This window comes from Dicentrarchus labrax, unplaced genomic scaffold (genome assembly GCF_905237075.1).
Source record: "Dicentrarchus labrax unplaced genomic scaffold, dlabrax2021, whole genome shotgun sequence".
NCBI classification, from domain to species: domain Eukaryota; kingdom Metazoa; phylum Chordata; class Actinopteri; family Moronidae; genus Dicentrarchus; species Dicentrarchus labrax.
Window position 1 is genome coordinate 8100634 of NW_026136704.1, and position 15485 is coordinate 8116118.

The 15485-nt window shown below is 39.6% G+C and overlaps 1 protein-coding gene across 5 annotated transcripts in view; it reads left to right on the plus strand.

Annotated features, from left to right (window-relative positions):
• Window positions 1-15485, plus strand: part of clcn2c (chloride channel 2c) — a 159475-nt gene that overhangs the window by 81553 nt on the left and 62437 nt on the right. For all 5 annotated transcript variants that reach the window (XM_051396517.1, XM_051396518.1, XM_051396522.1 and 2 more), the window contains 6 exons: window positions 1110-1187; window positions 7644-7722; window positions 8363-8488; window positions 9443-9527; window positions 13138-13239; window positions 15028-15112. In XM_051396517.1, coding sequence (XP_051252477.1) covers window positions 1110-1187; window positions 7644-7722; window positions 8363-8488; window positions 9443-9527; window positions 13138-13239; window positions 15028-15112 — 555 coding nt within the window. The remainder of the gene's footprint in view (window positions 1-1109; window positions 1188-7643; window positions 7723-8362; window positions 8489-9442; window positions 9528-13137; window positions 13240-15027; window positions 15113-15485) is intronic.

Consider the following 15485-nt stretch of genomic DNA (forward strand, 5'->3'; position numbering starts at 1 on the left):
TGCCTGCTACTGAACCACATAGTGGCAACCAGCTTTTTTTTTTTTTTTTTTTTTTTTTTTTTATGTTGGCACTGCCGGTAAAACTCTAATGCTGACCTACATTCAACAGTTTGCTAACACAGTTTCAGTGATTCGTAGCATTGAATTTTTGAACTGCCATCAGCTTTGAATGCCAGCTTGCACAACATCCAAAGTAAACCCTTCAGTATTAGTGCAGCTGTCTGCAGAATCACTTTAAATCATTATCAGTCATCAAAAACACATGTAGGTCAGAGTGAAGTGCAGGAACGCTGCTAGAGCAGGTTGTAAAACTCAGATTTTACTGTATTATGCCTAAAGTCAGTGCATACATACAGAACTAACTGCTGCATTACATGAACTTTCCTGGGAAACATAACCCTCCTGGACTCATTCACATTCCAGTTCCCTACATCCCTGCAGCATGAATTACAAATGATTCATAAATGGTACACGATGGGCCGATATGCTCATGTTCAGGTCGAGAGCAATGAGATAGAAAGAAAGAAGGACTGAAGGAGTGTGCGGTGTTGACTTGAGACCTCTTCTAAAACCCAAAGTGAGGGAGGAGATTGTTTTTCTGGAGATTTTAGGATTCCCAACCTACCTATGCAGATGTTGTTTGTGTCTTGTGGACTCATTTGTGTGTCTGTGCTAATATGTGAGCTCTAGTCATCTACACTACATTATACTGTGTTTTTTTTCTTCCCAAAACCAGTTTCAGGTAAGTATGGCATCCCCCAAAAGACTGCGTAGCCTACAGGAAAATATATTTTCTCCTCACACACACACACACACACACACCAGCCTCAGGCCCTTTTGGTTGCGTACCACTGCGGCAGCATTCACAGTTTGGATTCAGTGCAGTCCTTTTGACTTCCTTTTAACTTGAGCATCACTTTTCCAATGTAATGCTCTCACTTTTAATCCTGTTGGTTCCACTTTGAAACTCATCCCCAGAATTTTAATATTTGCTGCAGACTTTGTTGTTGTTGATGTGTTTTTATGTGCTATCTTGTGTGACGCACAACAAACAGGAGGCTGGAGTGCTTTTTAACCTGTGTTGTTTATGTTTATTTTCTTGCTGTCAGGGTCCGTTCGTGCACATCGCAAGTTTGTGTGCTGCTCTCCTCAGCAAGTTCATGTCTCTGTTTGGAGGAATCTATGAGGTGAGTCTTGTTCTTCCTTTTAGTGTCAATGCCCTTACTCTCATGTTTCTGTCACTCTTCCTTCATTTTGCCCAACGGATGTAACTGTGTTTTACTGGTTTTACTGGCAAAATATATTAATACTTTTATGTTTTTATTTTATTTGACATATACAGTGTACACTTCATACACAATTTAAGACACAATTTCAACCTCCAACTCAGGTTATTGTCCCGTTTTATTACCTTATCCTCTACATACACAGCCTCTCAGGCTGTATACAGGCTACCCTGTCTTATTTGCGAAGGTTGTCAGAATGATATGTAGATAATAAGTAATTTTGATGTTTAATGGCCTCACTGGTCCAATAATAACATGTTGACACCATAGTGTACACCAGATTTATACATACTTACTCTCTGAAGACAGTTTCGAACCTGCAACCTGGCTACATCAACTGTTTTGTCATATAAAAAATTGGTCTGGATAGTGCTAGCTGGCAACTAAAACTTTAACTTGATTTATTGATTTTTTTTTTTCTGGGCCACATGGGGGCAGCAGAAACAAGCTGTGAACACAAATTGGTCCAGTGTGAAACATTTAGGAGGATCTATCGGCAGAAATGGAATATGATATTCATAGGTTTTCATTACTGTATAATCACCTGGAAATAAGAATTTATGTACTTTTGTTACCTTAGAATGAGCTGTTTTTATCTACAGTAGGTCCTCTTCTACGGATGCCATGTCAAACCGCCATGTTTCTACTGTAGCCCAGAATGGACAGACCAAACACTCGCTTTAGATAGGGCCTTTTTGCAAGTTCTAGGCCAAGACGTACTCAGTTGGTTCTAGGCTCAATCTGCAACTTCATTGCTAGATGTCACAAAATCCTACACACTGGTCCTTTAAAGGTGATTTCATAACAGTAATTTATACATCCAGTAGTTACGGAACAACATCATTTATAGTCCTGTATCTGGTAAATACTGTAGGTTCAATGTTCACTCTCTTTTTGCTCTGCTTTTGGTCTCTACCAACTCCTGAGGGAAGTATCTGCCTCCTTAGCTGCTAAATACTCCATTATGTTCACCAGATAGTCTCTAACTGTGCCTGTTTGGTGCTGAGCAGGCAGTGTCTTAGAGACCAAGAAGAGTGGGTGGAAAGGGGGGAAAAGCTGAGATTTTTCCCTGTGTGTGAGGGGAAGTGAGAGGGGAATTAGAGAGGAAATGACTGAAAGAAGAAAAGTGAAAGATAGTAGGTAATTTTCCAGAGAAGGTTAGGGAAAAAGAACAGAGAGAATTAATAAGAATGAAGATGACTGTAGGAAATTCATTTCCAGCACTGATGTTTTCTGATGCTGCTTTTTTTTTATGCAGTACATCTGTCTGTCTTGGTCTGGTCTGCTGATGCCTCAGAGTCGAAAGAAAATAAAACAGGAGATTCAAACACCTGACAAAAAGGCTTTTATGTTTTAGTTAGTCTCCGTCTGTTTGTCCTTCTATCATTTGTTCAGATAAAAACGTGGAAAAGCAGCCGTGCACACAGACACGAAATGCATATTTCTTCTCCTTTTTCCCGAGGAATCAATTTAATTCATCCCATGTAAAGTCAACAACCAGTAATAACCCATACATGTTTAATCAGTCTGTTATTTGTCAGCAAATTGGATCTTTTTCATCTCCAAAACTAACTTTGCCCAGAGAGAGATGCAGTGAAATGGATATGAAAATTTCAGTAGGGGGAAAGGAAGAGAAGGATGGAAAAGATGTAGATTGAGTTAGGGGGAAAAGGAAAGCAAAACAGTTTTCTTCTTCATCTCCTCCTTTTTCTTCTTCTCTGTCTTCTCTGTCCGTTGGGACAGGAGTCCTGGAGATTGAGGAAGGCAGAGAGAAAATCTTGACTCTCATCTCTCTCTTTTCTGAAGATGTGAGAACCTCTCTTGGGGGATGAAATGGTGGGAAGATGGGAAGGTTTGAAGAGAGTACAGAGGGCAGTGTGACAGAGAGACTGGTTGGTGCCAGAACCCCCAAAGGTCCCCACGCTGCAGCCAGTGTGTCCTGAAACTAAAACAATAAATCTTAATGCAAAGGTGATTTGGAGGAGCAACTGGATTGGCCATCCATGTTCAAACAAAAACATTCTACATATGACAAACAAGTTTGTGGCACATGCACAATACACCCATATGTGATTGTTTGAACATTTAACCCACAGGGCTTTAAAGTGCTTTCTACCAGATTTTAGAACCGGGCTGCAGGGATTTGCTCCCATTTAGACACATGAGTATTAGTGGGGTCCATCACTCATGTTGGAAGATAAGAGTTGGTTCAGAGTCTGCATTCCCAGCAAGTCCTCCAAATTAAATGATAAAATACGTAGTGTTCATTGCCCTCTAGACCGACACATAGAAGCAGTTATTAAAATGAATTTTAGATACAGTTACAGACAGTTCTCAGCCTGTTGGATGTGGCCTTTAGTAGCCCAGTGTCTCCATATAGAGGATGGCTGAAAAAATGTAGCCTTTGAAAAATACCTGTCTTGGAGAAAATGTGACGGACATTATTTTTATTGGAGATAATGTGGAGAAACATGCACAAATCTGACATTCATTTAGATACTAGATAGAAGATGGAAGGTTGAAATATTCAGTCTGCTTCTGCTTGTCTGTGGGTGACAGATTGTTTTCAATAGGAAGAGCACAGTAAACTGTATGGTGACATTTACCTCATACTGTAAATGTTGTGACAGGCACTACACATTCAGTCGCTCCATCTCCTCCATTATTCCCTCTTTTAGTATGCTGGTTTTTAATATTTCCATCTGTCGTTACAAAATTTTATCTCTCTCTTCAGTAATCATCATCATCATCATCGTCATTGTCTACCCTGTAACCCCCATGTTACTCTCTCCCGCTCCCCCCTCCCTCTGGGGTGTTGTGCTGCATTTTATTGCATATTAATGCTGAGGGTGTGTGTGCGTGTGTGAAGTGTCCCTCTGCAGCAGTTGCTCATTCTCTTCAGAGTTTGAAGTACAGTATGCTAATGTAGACCTGTGGGCTATGAGAACCAGCTTTTTGTTCTAGCGTGCTTTTAGAGAGTGTGCTGCATTTTAAAAAAAAAAAAAAAAAAAAAGAAGAGAAAAATGAAAGGAGGGATGAGTACTCCACAGGCACGTGGAGAATACCATTGTTTGAAAAAGCAGACACGGGATCAGATATAACTATAAAACATGTTTTTATCAGATCTGTGAGCGTCAGTTGAGCCTGCAGACTTTGTACATGAAGATGGATAAAAGGATTTCAAATCAGATTGATTGTTCAATCAGCACACACAGTATTAAAGGTGTTATTTATCGTTCCTGAGTATCTTAACTTTGTCTCTTAATCCCATGCTTCCTGAAGGAGCCCTGGACTAAGGTAATTCAATCATACAATTCCCAGCATGCCCCACATTCCATGTCCTCTCCTCCCTACTCTAACATAACTGTAGCTAAATATGTATTTTAGTATCAAGTCTCCAGAACATGTTTTAAACCCTTTTTAAGATTATTTTTTACCGTTTTTTACCGTTTTTTGTGTTTTTAAAATATCACATCATATACTGCAGTGGTTCTCAAACTTTGTGCCCACCCATTTTTTTCAGCCAAGTACCCCCAGCATAGATTTATTTTGGTAGATTACAGAATATCCTGTATAAAGAGGTACAATACAGGAGGCACAACCTTGTAACTGAAAAAGACTAAATTTATGGCAAACCAATTTCTTGTCATCATGCAATAAATAACACTAAGACAGCATTGAAGTTGCGTTGAACTGTGTCTTTTGATAAGTTGCACTCACAGTTTAATGAGAAACGTGGACTTGTGCTTCACTGAGGATCTTTGTCATTCTCTGTGGCAGGCAGCAGTGATCAGACTCTATTCCAGGGGATTTAGAGCAGTTTTTAGGTAACGATTGCATTAAATGCAAATAAAATGTGGTTTATCAAACTTATATATATATATTTTTTTTTATTGACCTTATTGTATAATTATTTTAGGAATTATGCATGGCTGATATCTCACATACCCCCTGCAGTTTTTCAAAGTACCCCTAGGTGTACCCCCATTTGAGTACCATTGATATACTGTATATTTTATATCATCTTGTTTTAACTACTCTTTGACGTTCACTGAGTGAAATATTCAAAGCCAATAATATTTGGATCTTTGTACTTTTCTGCTTCTCCTTATTCCGTCCAACAGCAATGTTGTAGATGTCTTGTACATCATTTCAGACACATTCCCCAAAATTCAGCCTGACACAGTTGCTATCTTTGGAGACTTTGGCCCAATGCAGGAACAAACATGCAAACATTCTGTGTCACTCAGTGATTTAAGAAAGAAAATCCACGAGGGGTCCACACAACTTGAGAATTTTTAATTTGGTTACAAAAGAAAACCGGATTGAAGATGGGATATATTCTGTTGTCCGTCTTTTTGCAGTGGATCACTTTGCTTAAGCATAATTTTTTAACATCAATGTAATGCCAAAATATTTTTTCCGTCATAGTGTGAGTCTATGATAACATGGCACTGACTGCTGTAGAAATATTTACTTAGTTTTCAGGTCCTCTAGTTTTCTACTGACACTACCAAATTTGTCTGCTGATTTCTGACAGAAGGACTTCAAGCTGCAATGTTAAATTCTTCCTCCCTTTACTTCTGGTCGACTTTTTTATGAATTGATCTTTCCCACCAATGAAGCCAAATAAGAAGGCCCATGATCTCATAAACAAGCCGTCCTCATGAACATTGCATTCACAAAGCAGAAAGCAGCAGTTGATGACAAGCTTGCGAAGTTCCAGTGGTGTGCTGAATCTATCTTTAGTGTAGTATAAGAACAGGTTCCAAACAGGAACTTGTTCTTGCAAGAGGCCCAACGTTTGGCTGCACAACATGTGTTTTTAAAAACTCAAAGCATCAAATCAAAAAGTTCTGCAAATTCTTTTAGAAAAGGAATCAGAGTCAGAATATACTTTGCCTGTGTACACTCTCAAGAAAATGTTCAACAAATTCTCTGAAAAAGTCATTTCAACTTTGAAGAAGTGGAAATATTCCTGCTGGCATTTTTTAAAATATTCATTCAAGATTAATATGTTTTGCAGTGTAAGCTGTATTTGCAATATCTTTCTTGACCACCCCTTTTATATTGCTCTGTGACCATCTTTCTGTGTGTGTGTGTGTGTGTGTGTGTGTGTGTGTGTGTGTGTGTGTGTGTGTGTGTGTGTGTGTGTATGTATATGTGTGTGCAGCATGCTAATCAGAGTTACACAGAGAGTTGTAAGACCAGGATAAGCCACAGAGTGTACTGTCAAAGGGAAAAGCACACACACACACACACCCTCTAACCTCTCTTTATCACTGTCATGCTGCTTAAAGGAAACCAGTCTCATAGGAATGAAGGTAAGTAAGATCAGGCATGTCAAAAAAACAATTCCCAGGTTGCACCGTGATCCTCTGCGCTGCAGTCATTATCTGTCTTACTGTGTGTCACACTGTAACTCCTTATCTGATCAGATCCTCATTATTATTATTATTCTCTCAAAGACAGATTTATGGATGGTCTTTGTATGGACTGTGTAGTTACAGATGTTATTTAAGTACTTTGAAAGCAGAACATGTGCTTTATCCGCCTTTGCTCTTTTTTTGGTAACTATTTAGCTTCAGCAGCTTTCTTTAAGCTGCAGTAGGTAACTTCTATAAAAAAACGTTTTGTCATATTTGCTAAAACTTTAACTATATCCTGACAGTAGTACATGAGACAGATAAAATCAGGTTCTTCTGGCTCCTCCTAGTGCTCCTGGTGTAATCTACCATGCCTGAAAGAAAACAACCAATCAGAGCCAGGAAAGATAGATGATTGTTAATTGCTCATTCCCAGACTGTCAAATAACGACACTGGGAATGAGAAGAAAAATATATACTTTATTGATCCCCTAGGAGAAATTGTTCTTTTCACTCTTTTTTTTTTATACACACACAGAAATGCACACATTTGTGGACGTGCAAAGGGGAGAACTGGCACCTCTCCAGCTACCAGTCCACACTCCATATTTTGTAGTTTGTGGGACTTCACCTGGCAACCCTCGGGTTCCCAGCTATTTTCAAGCCACCAACCCAAACTATCTTTCTGTCTTTCTCAGCTCTGATTAGTTATTTTCATTCAGGCCCGGTAGATTTGTGCAAATGCCGTTAGGAGCACTAGAACGAGCCAGAGGAACCGGATTTTTTTCACAGATTATCTGTCTTGTGTACTGCTGTCAGGACACAGTGAGAGTTTCAGCAAATATGACAAAAAGTTATTTTTTATAAAAGTTACCTACTGCAGCTTTAATGTAATGAAATGGCTCTGTTCTGAACTGCCACTGGGTGTCAATGTCAGATTTGTCAGTATAGTTGATAATGAAATATAACTGTGTGTGTATGTGTGTTTCAGAATGAGTCGCGAAACATTGAGATGCTGGCAGCAGCTTGTGCTGTGGGAGTGGGCTGCTGTTTTGCTGCCCCCATAGGAGGTGAGTCTCCATTGGAAAATTGCCTATATAGTAACACAAGTCTAACACAGTTTACTGGAGGTGTACGTTGTTTATTACATGTTGCATCATAAATATCAACCGCACATCATACAGTAACACACTGAGCTTTATGTCGCTCAGTGGGGATTTTGTAGTGATGGCAATACCTCTTTCTGTACACGTAATATCATCTCATGTTAAATGTAGGGCCTTCATGCTTGTCCGATCATTTGACATTGTCTAGATAATACTGAGTGGGAGAAAAGCCTCTGAGGCGAGCCTGTGTGTAATTTTGGAATCAGAAATAAAGATTGCACTCCAAGAGGTGAGAAAATCTGAGCACAGATGATGGTGAGCACAGTTATGTGTGTGGTTCTGGAAAAAAAAAATGTTTTTGATCATCATTACACAAGTAGAACAGAGGATTCTGCATTTCTGAAAATGTCCATTTAACTTATTTAAGCTCCTGTGTATTCATATTTTGTCTCTTGGGAAAGAACACCATTATCAGTACATTACATGAGTCTTTTTGTACTATATTAATAACCACGTGTAACCCAGGCACAAACTGTGAGCAGTTTATTTTAACATTTGTATTGAATGTAATGTGTGTTTGTGTTCGTACGTGTGTGTGTTTCAGGTGTGTTGTTCAGTATTGAAGTAACATCCACGTTCTTTGCGGTGAGGAATTATTGGCGAGGTTTCTTTGCTGCTACCTTCAGTGCCTTCATCTTCAGAGTACTGGCTGTATGGAACAGAGACGAAGGTAAGGCAGACTTTTGCTGTGAGTCTAACTACTAAGACTCAAGGCAAAAACTCACACTGACAAATAGTAAAGAGTCCTCGTCTGCAGAGTGTCATTAGGTTTAATGCCCAAAATGTTATTAGATAAAGTGATAAATAGTGGCTGGCAGTGTGCTGGTTTTTATTTGCTTCTTTACATTTCACAGAATGTGGGGCATTGTTCTTATAAGTGAGAAACTACTTTTAAAATACACTGGAAATTGCGGAAGTCATATACATTATATATAAAGATGGATGACACATCTACACTCTAATTGTGCAAAAATGAAGCCATAATGTCCCGGAAACGGTTGCTGCCATCGTGCGCTAATGATATTATTCGAAGCCAGGTAGCAGTAGTGAAAGGGGTTGGAGTTGCACTATCAAGGTCCAAAATCAGTTCAGCTGAATCAGTCACTGGTGCTACTTACTATGCTGCTGCTGCGTCCACACAACCAGCTGGGCACCGATGTCAGTTAAGCCCTGAACCAATGCACTGAATCCATCTCCACACAGTTTCAAACAATCTGATGTCTCTGCATACAAACTTTGCAACTTACAGAGTTATAGTGTCCTTGTCCTCCTGTTCTGGCAGTTTGAGAGTTGTGTTATTGGGAAAGTTACTGTTAACAGAATGCTTCCTCTAGATTCCCAGTGCCTTGTTAAAGTTTTTGGCAACATTTTCTTTGTTTACAACACTGTGGCCTGGCTGTGTTAGGTTAGGACTTCTGCTTAGCACCTCCACAATCAGCTGAACTTGTTTACTTCTCACCTGTTACCTTCCATCAGGGACAGAATTTGAACCGCTGTACCACTTGTACAGTGCACTGCATCTGATTGCAGGACCATAGACCTCGTCTTGGACCTGTGGATGATTGTTTTGGACGAGGCTTGTTCTCCTTCCTAACTCTTGCTGTACTTTTGTCTCTTTCTCCAGAAACCATCACAGCCCTTTTTAAAACCCGTTTCCGGCTAGACTTCCCCTTTGACCTCCAAGAGCTTCCTGCCTTTGCCGTCATTGGGTGAGTCTTTTTCTCAATCAATTTCTAATTTCACAGATACATATAGGCATCCATTGGGAATATGATATTATTTCTCTTCAGAAAGTGGTAAAAAATAACCTTTGTCAACAAAATGCCGGGACACCAAGTCCATAGAAAGTTTAAATAAATTCCAACAGTGGTTCATTGTTGTTGCCCATCTGGTTTCCCATGAATTCCCATGGAGAATTCCCATTTGCTTTGACTGCAGCATAAATTCAGATATTATTCAGGAGCTGAACTCTCCATGTAGCTTGTGAAGGTGTTACTTCAGGGTAGCCTGCGTGAGTCACCTAACATGGATAATTCAGCCTGCAACAGTTGCTGGCGTACTGAGGCATGTCTTATTTTATGCTGCCTTAGCCTGAGGGCTCCTCCATGGCTGTGAATGAGACCACGGGCTCCTTGAAGATGGGAGGGGTGCTCTCCCTCCCACTCCTCCACCCTCTCTCTCTTAGATGAAAGCACATGCCTGTGCGTAACTCTGCGCAGGCTCCCCAAGAGAAGAAAATCCCTCTCTTTTTTCCTTTCTCATCTTTTCTTCTTTCTTTTTTTGTGTCCAGAGGTGTGAACACCCACTACTGCATCAGTGACTTTCACGTACAGTACACTTAACACTGCCTCCAGAGAGAGGCAGAGAGGGCGCTACAGTGTGTGTGTGTGTGTGTGTGTGTGTGTGTGTGTGTGTGTGTGTGTGTGTGTGTGTGTGTGTGTGTGTGTGTGTGTGTGTGTGTGTGTGTGTGTGTGTGTGTGTGTGTGTGTGTGTGTGCTGGTGCATCCATGTAGTTTCCATCTTCCCTCTGCCAATAGCTGTCAAGCGGGGAAAGTCGGTCAGTGTCTCAGTCAAGTAGGCCAGAAAGAGTTTGTTCTGTGCTACATGCTGCCAAGGGCATGTCTTTGAAGAGTCACACACTATTCTACTTACTGTTTACAGCTTCAGGGTGTAGGAGTGAGGATCACTGGAACACCAGGAGGCTGAAATTTAACCTGACTCCTGCATGCAGAAAACATGCAAATACAGTGTATGTGCCAATTAGGGATGTCACGAGAACCAATACTTTGGTACCAAGTCACTGCCATAACTCTGAAAATTTGGCGGTACTCATTTTTCTACAGTACTGTAGTTACTGGGGATGCAATTTTTCCAAGGCAGCATATTCGCCTACAAATATTCTAGTCTGCTGTTAAAAGCCATAGGAAGCAGTGCAGCTGTACAGATGATTTTACTCACAAAGCTTTAGTGCACAGTGCAGCTGCCATCTCTCTTTCTACTTGCGGGTTAGGCTGAGCTCCTTTGCGGAGGCGAGGCAGACAGCGGTGGAGAGCCGTATTTTCACAATACTTCACTGTACTGTGTTGTAATTTCTGTTGTGGTGGCAACAAATGCATTTTCAGATTTAAAAAGAATTGAACATTAAGGTGCTCTGTGGTGTTTTCTTACTGTGGTGTTGACTGTTTTCTTTTAATCATTCAAAGCTACGTCCTTTCAGTCAGTGTTCTTCATCATGTGTGTCCTTGAGGTTTAACAAACACGTGGAATGCCTTTCCTTCCTCGGAAAGTAAAGAAACTTTTGAGCATTTTGAGGCCTGCATTGCTGGCAGATTGATATGCCACCAGCTGATCAGTGGAGCAGTGTGAAGCCATCAGCAGGAATCTGTATCTCATCACCTCTGTGGTTTTTATGTCTACACATTTGTCCTCGCAGACAAGCCAGTAGAATATGAGATACAGTAACAACAAAACCGACACCTGCTCATGAAAATATTGCCACTGGTGAGCAAAAACTCCACAGAGAACCTTAAAGCACAAGGTTGGAAACGTCTATATTTCTGTTACTGTCAACAAATCTTCTAAGAAGACCAAAACCAAGGTGTTAGCCTGTCTCTCAGTACCCTCCAGCTTCCCTGCACTGTCTGTTGCTCTTATCCCCGAGCCCACTGGTTCCTAATGAAGACTTAAATGGGTCTCAAATATAAAGTCAAATATAAATATATAATCCTTTTATCTCTCATGCTATCAGACTGTTAAATGTTCATGATGGTGATCCTGTTTTAGTCGTGTATGACGGGACGATAATAGCTGGATGTACTCCAGATTTTATTTTATTATTTCATTGAATTTATCTTTTTTTTATTATTATTTACTTATCTTATGTATTATGTATGTGCTATGCTTTATGTTCATGTCTGTGTTTTTTACCTGGCTGCGAGACAAATTTCACCTCATTTCACTTGAACAATCAAGTTCAAGTTGAATATCGTTAATTGTAGTTTTCAGCATACTGCTCAAATAGGAGTAAACAGTGCCTTTATTGGGGACTATTTCCAGCTGTGGATTAATACACATTTGGAGTATTTATGGCAGCAGGATGGTGAATGTGGAATTGAGTCAAAATAAACTACAGTGAATGGGGACTAGTTTATTCATGACAATGAAGGAACATGTCCGCCAGTGCAACAGCGTGGCTTACTGATGTGTTTTTAATGGATTTTAAACAACGATGGAGCTCTATGGCACTGAGGAAGAAGATGTGTCAGCCTTTGGATACATACACAGTTGTTAGCGGGATACATTCATTGACAGGGATCCCTAAGACTATATCAAATGTGGGTCAGTGGCCCTTGGGGGTCCTAGACCATCAGAAAGGTTGAGATTTGCCCTAGGGGAAGCACCAGTCTGGTTGAGATGCCTTTTATCTGATCATACCCCTAAAATAGTACCCAAACCCTCATTCTGATCTTCAGCATTAACCCAAATTCTAGCCCTGAACCAGCCCACAGAGAGAGGACATGTGGTGCTTTTTAAGGGTACAACTACAAAGAACACAAAAAGGAACACATGCAGTGTTTTCCTCGGCTGCACAACAGGGACAAAGACTCCCTCATCATCCTGTTCATTATTTATTCAGAGGTATTTGACAGAATTAATAATGCAGCAAGATACATTTATAAGCATTAGGTTGTCTGCATAGCTGTCTGAGTCTGTTCTTTCTCTTCCTACCTTTATTTTCCTCTTACTGCCATGAAGAGGACTCCCACTGAGCTTTTAAAGGCATGCTTATGTAAACCTCTTTTTTTGCTTTGACTCCCCCACACATCCCCGTTTGACTGTATGCTTTCTCTCTTAGCGGTTATTCCCTGTTCATTTATCATCTCTAGTATGTTTCTCCTTTAAATGTGTTTTTGTTTTTCTCTGTTGTTTCTCTTATTTTCCTCGTCTGTATCTACGGTGCACAATATCCCTCCCCCAGGATTTGTTGATTTTCTTTTTTCCCTCCCTTCCCATCAGATTTGTACATATTTCTCAAACATTATGTGGATTGGGGCAACTGTAAATATGATTAAACTGCATTACATTTGCGCCTATGCCTGACATCCGCCTCCACTGTAGTGTATGGTAGTAAAGACTTTATTGTGGCCAAATGCACCGGGGACGACCTATGGAGTTGGTTTGAGAGAAACATTTTATGATGGATGCTTTGGTTTGTTTCAGCTTGGACTCATTTGTTCCATCCAGTTTAAATTTGATTACCCAGAATGCATTTTTATGCCAAGTAGAAAAATGCCTGTCTCTCCCTGTGTGTCTCCGCAGTATCGCCAGTGGTTTTGGTGGGGCTTTGTTTGTCTACCTGAACAGACTGATTGTGCAGTTCATCAGGAAACAGAAGGCCATCAACAGATTCCTCATGAAAAAGTAAGTTCTACTAGTTGTGGAAAGTAACTAAGTACATCTAATACCGACAAGTTAACCGATAATTTTACAAGCTGTAGTTCACTCCCAACCTCAGTTGGATAATTTAATATCCATCTGTCCTAACCCAATCTAACTGACATCATCATTAACTGAAGTTCACCAAAAAAACTTCACAAACATACTTTTCCTTTCGTAGAACATAAAGTCTATTTAAAGCTTTGCATAAGAATTCAAAATAAATTCTCGACTGATAATTAATCGGAAACAATTTAATGTTTTTATCTGGAATATTCCCATTGAGATTTAAAATCTCTTTTACAGTGGATTCCTGGCCAAGACAGCAGCACAAAGTTTCAGATAAAAGAAAAAACAATAAACTAAACAGTAAAACATTAAGACAAATAGCATAAAATAAATCTACTTCCTTGTCCTTAATGAGGTTTTGTAATCTTCCATGCTTCTAAAATCTAGTTTAAGGTGAAAGTGCTTTTAAAGGTTTTACTATTAATATCAATTTCCCATTACCAACCAATGATCTATCGGCCCTGATATATATAATTAAAATGCTACTTACACAGTTATGAATCAGTAATGATAATTTAGTAGTATAATAATGTCTGGAAAGGTGGCTATTCTGCTATTCTTTTACTTTTGCTATTTTAAGTAAATTTTTCTGACATTTATCCTGTTTATTTACTTAATTCGAACCCAGGACTTGAGCTTGCAACAGTCTTTTTACATTGACGTGTTGGTACCTTTACTTTAAAACATCCAATTATCTGTGCCAGGTTTACTTTGCCATTCGGGTCTATTGTGATTGAATGCATGATTTCAGCTTTAATGTGGATTAAGGCATATTAAGAACAATTCCCCAACACTTGATATGAATGTTACAGGGAGTCATATAGGATGTGATAGGATGTGTATTGCTTCAGTGGTGAGTTGTTGATGTGGCTGTCTACAGTGAGTGAGTCTATCCCGAACATCCTCTGAGATCATTGTTAGTGAATTACTTACTGTAAAAGCTAGAGCTGAAATGATCAACAACTAAGATTTTTCATTACAAGATTTAATTACAATTTGATGACAAGCAAAACTTGTTTAAAAAATGCCAAACAATCTATGCTTCCAGCTTCTCAAACCTGAGGATTCACTGTTTTTTGTCATATATGTAAAGTGAATATGTTTGGGTTTTTGACTCAACAAAGCAAGACATCTGAAGACGTCAGCTTGAGTCTAGAAAGCTGTGACTGGCATTTATTCCATTATTTATTGACATTTTATACACTAAATAATTGATTGGAAAATAAATCTTCTGATTAAAAGATAATTATAATAATTAGTTGCAGCCCCAGTAAAAACAAACCTAAACCTCATAAACCTCCACCCACCCACCATGGAGCCGTGTAGTGTACAGGTGATCACCTGCACGTTCACATGGAAGCTTTAGAGGTTATTGAGGGTTCGGTGATGCTCATAACAAACACATAGCATGCCTTATTGTGGGAATATACAGCAACACCAGTGTTTTTCCATCAGTCTGAACCCTTGCCGCAGTCACATTAAAAATGAAAGCCTTAATGACTGTTGTGTTAATTCACTTATTTACTGTACACCCTCTGATTGGGCTTTAGATGATTAATATATTGATGTTAACTCAAGCAAAACATGCCTTTTTCCAATGAGCCTGTTTAATGTGCCCGATACTGATTGTTTTTGTGTTTTCCTAGCTTTAATACACTCCCTGTCTGCCCTCTCCATTTTTCCTCTCTTCTCTCTCTCCCTCAGACGTCTGCTGTACCCTGCACTGGTCACTTTACTTGTTTCCACACTAACATTTCCCCCTGGATTTGGACAGTTTATGGCTGGCAAGGTAGGTTCTGCACACCCACTCAACACATGCTATTATTTTTTATACAAGTTGCACAGTGGCCATTGCTGTAATTCAAAACTGTGGGGGAAAAAAGCCTGTGGCATTACCTGTCCACTTAATATATCTGTAATGTATTCGGTCTGCAGCAGCACAAACTAAATGAACACATCAAATGAATGTGTATTTAAGCTTGATTTATATTTCCTTCATGATATATTGTTGTGGTCTTCATGCAGCGGCATAGAGCAGCTGTGTAATGAACCATTTTATATCATTCTATTGTTTCATAACAGCGTGATTAGCATTCATGTTTGTGTGTGATTGTTTATTAATTCTCATAACACTGGTTAAAATGTGCTTTTGTGTGTATCAT